Genomic DNA, 10000 nt, shown 5'->3' with positions numbered 1-10000 from the left:
CAAATCACATTCTTTGCTGTCCCAAATTAATTGATATAAGTACCAGTGTAGAACACTATATAGAAACAGTGTCTATTCCTCGTTTAGTGAGGCCAAACAATAAATCTACTGCAGGATCTAAGAAAAATCTAATTGTGATTAAACCAGAAAATCTCAATATTAGTGAACAAAAACAATTTCTAAAGCTAGGTCTTCTAAACATTAGATCGCTTACACCTAAGGCGGTTATTGTAAATGAAATGGTCACTGATAACAGCTTCGATGTACTCTGCCTTACTGAAACCTGGCTTAAACCAAATGATTATTTCGGTCTTAATGAGTCCACTCCACCAGGATACGGTTATAAGCATGAGCCCCGTCTGATTGGTCGTGGCGGCGGTGTTGCAACAATCTATAGAGATATTCTTAATGTTACTCAGAAAACAGGTCACAGGTTTAATTCGTTTGAAGTACTTGTTCTAAATGTTACGCTCCTAGATGTAAGAAAGAAATCCCTATTATCTCTAGCCTTGGCTACCGTATATAGACCGCCAGGGCCTTACGCTGATTTCCTAAAAGAGTTTGCAGATTTTCTCTCAGATCTATTGGTCAATGTCGATAAGGCAATAATTGTTGGAGATTTCAACATACACGTTGATAACACAAATGATGCGTTAGGAGCTGCGTTTACAGATTTATTAAACTCCTTTGGGGTCAAGCAAAACGTTAGTGGTCCCACTCATCGTCTTAATCATACTCTAGATTTAATTATATCATATGGAACCGATCCAACCAATATAGATATTATACCGCAAAGTGATGATGTCACTGATCATTACATGGTAACTTGCATACTACGTACGGCTGAAATGTGTCATGTTGCGCCACGTTATCGACCAGGCAGAACAATCCTTCCAACCACTATAGATAGATTCTTGAATAGCTTACCTGATCTATCTCCGCTCCTCAGTGAACCCAAACAAACAGATGAGCTAGAGGAAATGACTAGCAGTATGAGCACCATTTTCTCTAGTACATTAGAAACTGTTGCACCAATTAGACTAAAAAAGGTTAGAGAGAAAACTAAAGCACCATGGTACAACAGTGCTACGCATGTTATCAAGAGAGAAACTCGTAACTTAGAGCGCAAATGGAAACAAACTAATTTAGAGGTCTTTAGAATCGCGTGGAAAGACAGTATGTCACGTTATAAAAAGGCTCTAAAAGCAGCCAGGGCTGAGCATCTCCGCAAACTAATAGAAAATAACCAAAACAATCCAAGGTTTTTATTTAACACTGTGGCTAGATTAACAAATAAACAGACATCACCTGAACAAAATATTCCGTTACATTTTAATAGCAATGATTTCATGAATTTCTTCACTGAGAAAATAGAAAGCATCAGAAACACAATTGTAAATGTACAATCTTTGACAGCGTCTTATGATTCAGCCTCAATTATCGCCCCTCAAGAACAACTACAGCGCTTTACAACTATAGGACAGGAAGAGCTAAATAAACTTATCACTGCATCTAAACCAACAACATGTTTATTAGATCCAATACCCACTAAACTACTGAAAGAAGTGTTACCTGTAGTGGAAGAGCCTCTTCTCAATATTATTAACTCGTCTTTATCTTTAGGACATGTTCCAAAAACATTCAAGCTAGCAGTTATAAAACCTCTTATTAAGAAACCACAATTAGATCCAAATAACCTAGCAAATTACAGACCCATTTCAAATCTTCCATTTATGTCTAAAATACTTGAAAAAGTTGTGTCCGCTCAACTGTGCTCTTTCTTGCAAGAAAACGATATCTATGAAAAGTTTCAGTCAGGATTCAGGCCACATCATAGCACAGAAACTGCGCTGGTTAAAATTACAAATGATTTACTTTTAGCTTCTGCCCAAGGCTGTATCTCAATACTAGTTTTACTCGATCTTAGCGCTGCGTTTGACACTATAGATCATAAAATACTCTTAGATCGACTTCAAAATTACACTGGTGTTCAGGGACAGGCATTAAGCTGGTTTAGATCGTACCTATCAGACCGTTACCATTTTGTCCATTTAAATGGGGAAAAATCAAAGATAACGTCAGTAAATTATGGAGTGCCGCAAGGATCTGTATTAGGCCCCCTGCTATTCTCAATTTATATGCTGCCACTTGGTAATATTATAAGAAAACATGGAATAAGTTTCCACTGTTATGCTGATGACACTCAATTATATATTTCATCTAGACCAGATGATAACACTAAATTATCTAAAATGACAGAGTGTGTTAAAGATATAAAATATTGGATGACGTGTAATTTTCTTCTATTAAATTCAGATAAAACGGAGGTATTACTGATTGGTCCAAAAAACTGCCCACAAAACCTCTTACAATACAACCTTAATCTAGATGGACGTCCTGTTACTTTATCCTCTACAGTAAAAGACCTGGGTGTTATACTAGACCGCAACTTGTCTTTTAAAAATCATATTTCAAATGTCACAAGAACAGCCTTTTTCCACCTTAGAAACATTGCTAAGCTACGTAACATGCTATCAGTTTCTGATGCAGAAAAGTTAGTTCATGCATTCATGACCTCGAGACTAGATTACTGTAATGCTTTATTAGCTGGTTGTCCTGCATCCTCCGTAAACAAGCTACAGTTAGTCCAAAATGCAGCCGCTAGAGTTCTTACTAGGTCAAGAAAATATGATCATATAACACCAATTTTATCATCTCTACACTGGTTACCTATTAAGTTCCGTATCAATTACAAAGTATTGTTACTGACCTATAAAGCCCTAAATGGTTTAGCTCCTGTGTATTTAAGAGATCTTCTATCGCCATATATTCCATCGCGCTCTTTAAGATCGCTAAATTCGAGGCTTCTGGTCGTACCGAGGATATCTAAGTCCACTAAAGGAGGGAGGGCGTTTTCACATCTAGCTCCTAAACTCTGGAATAGCCTTCCTGATATTGTCCGAGGCTCAGACTCGCTCTACCAGTTTAAAACTAGATTAAAGACGCATCTCTTTAGCCAAGCATTCACATGATGCATCTCATACCTTTTATACTACAGTTAAATCAGATCAAATGCATTCATATTATGAACAGCAGCTACGCTAATTATTTCCCATCTGCCTTTTTTGTTGTTATCTCGGGACGCCTGTCCCGAGATAACTCAAATAGAGTTCGTCAGCTCCAGTTATGTATCCAGCCTCTCATGGAGACTTCAGATGCCCCAACGCCTGTGATGAGACGACTCGACGCCTGTGAAGAGACGACCCAACGCCGGCGATATGTTATGCCCTAAATTTCATGATTAACTAACTGTATTTTTGTATGTATATTTTTGAAATGCATTTTCTGTAAAGCTGCTTTGAAACAATGTGTATTGTGAAAAGCGCTATACAAATAAACTTGAATTGAATTGAATTGAATGATGATGATGATGATGGTGATGATGATGATGATGATGATGGTGGTGATGATGATGATGATGGTGATGATGATGATGGTGATGATGATGGTGATGATGGTGATGATGGTGATGATGATGGTGATGATGATGATGGTGGTGATGATGGTGATGATGATGGTGATGATGATGGTGATGATGATGATGATGATGATGATGATGGTGATGATGATGGTGATGATGATGGTGATGATGATGATGATGATGATGATGATGAGGATGATGATGATGATGATGATGGTGATGATGATGATGATGATGATGGTGATGATGATGGTGGTGATGGTGATGATGATGATGATGATGGTGATGATGATGGTGGTGATGATGATGATGATGATGATGATGATGGTGATGATGATGATGATGATGATGATGGTGATGGTGATGATGATGATGATGGTGATGATGATGATGATGATGGTGATGATGATGATGGTGATGATGATGATGGTGATGATGATGGTGGTGATGATGATGATGATGATGATGATGGTGATGATGATGATGGTGATGATGATGATGATGATGGTGATGATGATGGTGATGATGGTGATGATGAGGATAAGGAAGATGATGATGATGAGGATGATGATGATGAGGATGATGATGATGAGGATGATGATGATGAGGATGATGGTGGTGATGAGGATGATGATGGTGATGAGGATGAGGATGATGAGGATGATGAGGATGATGATGATGAGGATGATGATGATGAGGATGATGAGGATGATGATGATGAGGATGATGGTGGTGATGATGATGATGGTGATGATGATGATGATGGTGATGATGGTGATGATGATGGTGATGATGATGGTGATGATGGTGATGATGATGATGATGATGATGGTGATGATGGTGATGATGGTGATGATGAGGATGATGAGGATGAGGATGATGAGGATGATGATGATGAGGATGATGGTGGTGATGATGATGATGGTGATGATGGTGATGATGATGGTGATGATGATGATGATGGTGATGATGATGATGATGATGATGATGGTGATGATGATGGTGATGATGGTGATGATGATGATGATGGTGGTGATGATGATGATGATGATGATGATGGTGATGATGATGATGGTGATGATGATGATGATGATGGTGATGATGATGGTGATGATGGTGATGATGAGGATGATGGTGGTGATGAGGATAAGGAAGATGATGATGATGAGGATGAGGATGATGATGATGAGGATGATGATGATGAGGATGATGATGATGAGGATGATGGTGGTGATGAGGATGATGATGGTGATGAGGATGATGAGGATGAGGATGATGATGATGAGGATGATGATGATGAGGATGATGAGGATGATGATGATGATGATGGTGGTGATGATGGTGGTGATGGTGATGATGGTGATGATGATGATGATGGTGATGATGGTGATGATGATGGTGATGATGGTGATGATGATGATGGTGATGATGATGATGATGATGATGATGGTGATGATGGTGATGATGATGATGATGATGATGATGATGGTGATGATGATGATGATGGTGGTGATGATGATGATGATGATGGTGATGATGATGATGGTGATGATGATGATGATGATGGTGATGATGATGGTGATGATGGTGATGATGAGGATGATGGTGGTGATGAGGATAAGGAAGATGATGATGATGAGGATGATGAGGATGAGGATGATGAGGATGATGATGATGAGGATGATGATGATGAGGATGATGGTGGTGATGAGGATGATGATGGTGATGAGGATGAGGATGATGAGGATGATGAGGATGAGGATGATGATGATGAGGATGATGATGATGAGGATGATGAGGATGATGATGATGAGGATGATGGTGGTGATGAGGATGATGATGGTGATGAGGATGAGGAAGATGATGATGATGGTGGTGATGAGGATGATGATGATGATGATGATGGTGATGATGACGAGGAAGATGATGATGATGATGATGGTGGTTCCTGCTTTCAGACGATGAATGACTTCGATTACCTGAAGCTTCTGGGTAAAGGCACGTTTGGGAAGGTGATTCTGGTGCGAGAGAAGGCCTCGGGGATGTACTACGCCATGAAGATCCTGCGCAAGGAAGTCATCATCGCCAAGGTGACTAGAGAAGCATTCCTTTTTTTGACTTTTTTGTGCCTTTTTCTTTTTTTCTTTTTGACATTTTAGCAAATTACAACAACAAACGAAACATTCCTTGACAACAATGGTGGCCCAAATAAAAGAGAAAAATAGAAAAAATGAAAAGAAAATTCTAGATTCGATACATATCACGATCCTGAACTCACGATACGGTATCATTGCGATACTCCAAGATATTTAATACTGTTGATTAAATGCTAAATTTGATATTACATTGTGTGTGTAAGTGAATATGATGGAGTTGGTGCTGAGACCCAACACAGGACAATAGAGACACCAGAATAACAATATTCATGATTCTGAAGATGAATATGCTTGATCTCTGTCACTGACTAGATATATGTACAATAATGTAGGACACTTTACTGTAACATCAGACATCTGGCATTATCAGGACTCACACACATCCCACATCACATTATTATACATTATATTCAACATTATATATAGTAGTTTAATGAAGTACTGACACTAAAACTCTGAAAACTAGAATTTGTTTCTCACACAGTAATTTTCATTTTCAACTATACACAATACTATCATATACTATAACAATACATATTATCACTATTCACGATACATATTGATGCTTTTTTGTATTGCGATATATTGTGACACCGCTAGAAAATACATAAAACACTATACAATAGTAAAAGAAAAGAAAAGATTTGTATTTAATTTTTTATATATATTGTTTTTATACGACAGGGAATAAAGTTTCACACTGATCAGTTCACCCTCAATATATACACTAATAGCGGTCCACCGTTACATGAACATGTCCAGTGTCAGCTGTGCAGTCACATGTTCCATTTAGCAAGAGAAGCGTTCCTTCATTGGCTCTGTGAATGAATGGAGATGCTCAGATCTAAGCGTGTGTGTGTGTGTGTGTGTGTGTGTGTGTGTGTGTGTGTGTGTGTGTGTGTGTGTGTGTGTGTGTGTGTGTGTGTGTGTGTGTGTTCAGGATGAAGTGGCGCATACGGTCACCGAGAGCCGAGTGTTGCAGAACACCAGACACCCGTTCCTGACGGTCAGTCTCTCACGCCTGGAAATCACTGCGGTCGGGTATCGCTTCAGTTTTAATGATTCCAATTTATATTCTGCTTATCGATTCCTAATTTCCATTCCAATAAGGTAAAAAAAAGAAAACTTGGATATCATTCACATTTTGTGTTATTGCTAAACATGTAATTGTCTCTGAATATCATGACCAGAAATCAACAGATAAAGAACACTCACACAAGGAACGCTTGTCTGTGGTTTAAAAACACCACAGAAGAACAACTAGCCGAACTAATATACACTTCAAGCATTATTAAAGACTAGTAAACACTCAGTTATTAAAAACTAAAAACTTAGCAATCGCAACTAATAGACACAACTGAACAAAGACACGATTGAAATAAACAGTGTTTTAAGATTTTCAGGAGCAGAAACTGTAATCAAAAGTAAAATAACTACTCGGTTGCTATCGTAAGCTCAGTTCCTGAGATGGGGAACGAGTATTGTGTAGCGATACGCAGCGGGAAACTCATTTCCTCAGATTTATTGAAGCTTAAAATGTAAAGCGCATTGCAGCTAGACGGCGAGAGACTGGCTCACTCATTGGCTGATGGCGAAGGCGCCTCTAGCGTATCCGCCAATCAGCTAACAGCGCGCCTACATGCGTCAGAGCCCGCCAGGGGCGTGGCAGAGCCTATAAATGAGCCCGATTCGCCATTATAGCAGGATTAAATCGACTGAGGCGACAAACTTGCCATGTTACTACAGTGCGGCAGGCTACGCAATACTCGTTCCCTACTCGTTCCCAAGCTATACGCAGTGGGACACCATGTAAACGCCGCGCCATAAGGAACAGCTCCACAGTGATGCCACTAAGCTCATATCCCCAATAACATACCAATAGACCAGAACCCTCGGGTCTCATATATATATATATACGGGGATCAAAAACAGCCAGAGGATGGTTCATAGTAAGGCACTATGCTGCTTATGAACAGTGACTGAATCATACAGATAAGACCAAGCTAGTCGAGTCGTAATCATACAGAAAGGACCTCCGCCTGCAGGGAAGGAACCGCCATGTTATAAAACGTCTGTAGAGATATAACGTCTGTAAAACCCTGAGTGCTTTAGCGCGGGGGAACCAACTCTATTGCCCCTTTTGCTAAAAGATTCTGTAGTTCGGAGCGAAGCATGTGACGCGTCGCTTCTCACCGAAGTCTCGAGAACCGCCTGAAGCTTTGGGCGTCTGCGAGCGAGTTGGAGCGAGTAGCCTCGCTTTATTGTGTTTATAACCCAACTTAATATCAGTGCTGTCACTTTAGGAGCGAATGATCCAAACAGAGTCGTCTCTCGCTTGAATGATTTGTCAATATGATGAAGTCATGCTCACAAAGGAATCGATAAGAGGAATCGAAATACATTTTTATAATAAGTATCCAATTCCTGACCTCAAGTATTTGATTCCCAACCCTAAATGACTCTATGTACGACACACTCCCTTCTGTGACGTTTTGTGTCGCAGACTCTTAAATACGCCTTCCAGACTCACGACCGCCTGTGTTTCGTGATGGAGTACGCTAACGGCGGAGAGGTACGTGCAGGTTAGCCTCGGACACGCTGCTGTGGTGTGTGTGTGTGTGTGTGTGTGTGTGTGTGTGTGTGTGTGTGTGGGGTTCTCACGCGTCTCTCGTCCGCAGCTCTTCTTCCATCTGTCTCGCGAGCGCCTGTTCTCCGAGGAGAGAGCTCGATTCTACAGCGCTGAGATCGTCTCCGCTCTCGACTACCTGCACTCGCAGAACGTCGTCTACAGGGACCTGAAGGTACTGCACTCTCTGCTGTTCTTAAGTGTAGTCTTCGTCTTAAAGTCCCCCTGCTGTCAATCATCTTCCTTTAAAACGCATCTTTGTTCACCAAAATTACATATTTAAACGCTTTTTCTTCATTTAAACGTTTGAACGTTCTTTTCTGTTCATTTAAATGAACGTTTCTTCATTTAAACGTTTTTTCTTACATTCATATCTTGAATGTAACTCGACACCCTTGCCTCATTTAGTATGCGTGGTTCTATGAATATGCAAATTATTTTTTTCTTTCTCAGAATTCAAAATTACGACTTTATTTCTCAGAATTATGACTTTATTTCTCAAATTCGCAACTATTTCTCAGAATTGCAACTTTATTATTCAGAATTGCGACATTATTTCTCAGAATTACAACTATTTCTCAGAATTGCGACTTTTTTCAGAATTGCAACATTATATGAATGCAGAGAACCATTCAACCAGGCATTATATCTCTGCAACGTACATATACAACTCGGAAACAACAGATACAAGTTCAATAACGGTGTTAGTGTTGCAAAATTCATCAGTTATGAAACTCAATTTGACCATATGCAGTTGATATTTAGTTCAGTGTTGATTCAGCTCAGCTCAATGTAATACTTTTATTCACTGGTAGTCTTTGCTGCTGAGCTGATGATGAAGATGTTCTCTGTTCACTCAGCTGGAGAACCTCATGCTGGATAAAGATGGACATATCAAGATCACAGACTTCGGCCTCTGTAAGGAGGGCATCACAGACGAGGCCACCATGAGGACGTTCTGTGGCACCCCAGAATACCTTGCGCCGGAGGTAACCAACGGCTACGGCTCACCCAGGGGTCCGGGGCCTTACAACACGGCTAAAATAAAACTTTGTATTGCTAGCACTTCTCCTGTTCATCGCCTCTGTACGATGAATGGCTTGTATTCCTGATGTTTTGTAAAGTGTGTGTGAATGTGTCAGGTGCTGGAGGACAATGATTACGGGCGTGCGGTGGACTGGTGGGGTCTGGGAGTGGTGATGTACGAGATGATGTGTGGACGCCTGCCGTTCTACAACCAGGACCACGAGCGGCTCTTCGAGCTCATCGTGATGGAGGAGATCCGCTTCCCCAGGAGCCTCTCGCCCGAAGCCAAAGCTCTGCTCAGCGGCCTCCTGAGGAAAGACCCCAAGCAGAGGTGAGCCAGCCCATAATGCACTGGTTTAAAGGACACATTTTTTCGCAATTCTGAGAAATAGTTTCATTTCTGAGAAATAAAGTCGTAATTCTGAGAAATAAAGACTCAATTCTGAGAAAGTCATAATTCTGAGAAATAGTTGTAATTCTGAGTAGTTGCAATTCTGAGAAATGATGTCGTAATTCTGAGAAAAAAGTCATAATTCTAAAAAATGATGTCATAATTCGGAGAATTAAAGACGCAATTCTCGATATTCTGAAATAGTTGCAATTCTGACAAATGTAAGTCGCAATTCTGAGAAAAAGTTGTAATTCTGAGAAGTGATGTCGCAATTCAAAAAAATTATGTCGCAATTCTGAGAAATAGTAGCTATTCTGATA

General features: G+C 40.1%; 1 protein-coding gene across 7 annotated transcripts in view; it reads left to right on the top strand.

Annotated features, from left to right (window-relative positions):
• Window positions 1–10000, top strand: part of akt2l (v-akt murine thymoma viral oncogene homolog 2, like) — an 18851-nt gene that overhangs the window by 6996 nt on the left and 1855 nt on the right. For 3 of the 7 annotated variants that reach the window (XM_079599880.1, XM_079599881.1, XM_079599882.1), the window contains exons 6-11: window positions 5440–5571; window positions 6578–6643; window positions 8141–8209; window positions 8316–8438; window positions 9124–9252; window positions 9406–9620. In XM_079599880.1, the coding sequence (XP_079456006.1) occupies window positions 5440–5571; window positions 6578–6643; window positions 8141–8209; window positions 8316–8438; window positions 9124–9252; window positions 9406–9620 (734 nt within the window). The remainder of the gene's footprint in view (window positions 1–5439; window positions 5572–6577; window positions 6644–8140; window positions 8210–8315; window positions 8439–9123; window positions 9253–9405; window positions 9621–10000) is intronic. The other 4 variants (XM_079599883.1, XM_079599884.1, XM_079599885.1 and 1 more) reach the window with 2 other exon arrangements.

The sequence above is a fragment of the Phoxinus phoxinus genome, assembly GCF_949152265.1.
Source record: "Phoxinus phoxinus genome assembly, chromosome: 23".
Taxonomy (NCBI): Eukaryota; Metazoa; Chordata; class Actinopteri; order Cypriniformes; family Leuciscidae; genus Phoxinus; species Phoxinus phoxinus.
The sequence above is the reverse complement of the archived record's forward strand: the minus strand, read 5'-3'. Positions and strand labels throughout refer to the sequence as shown.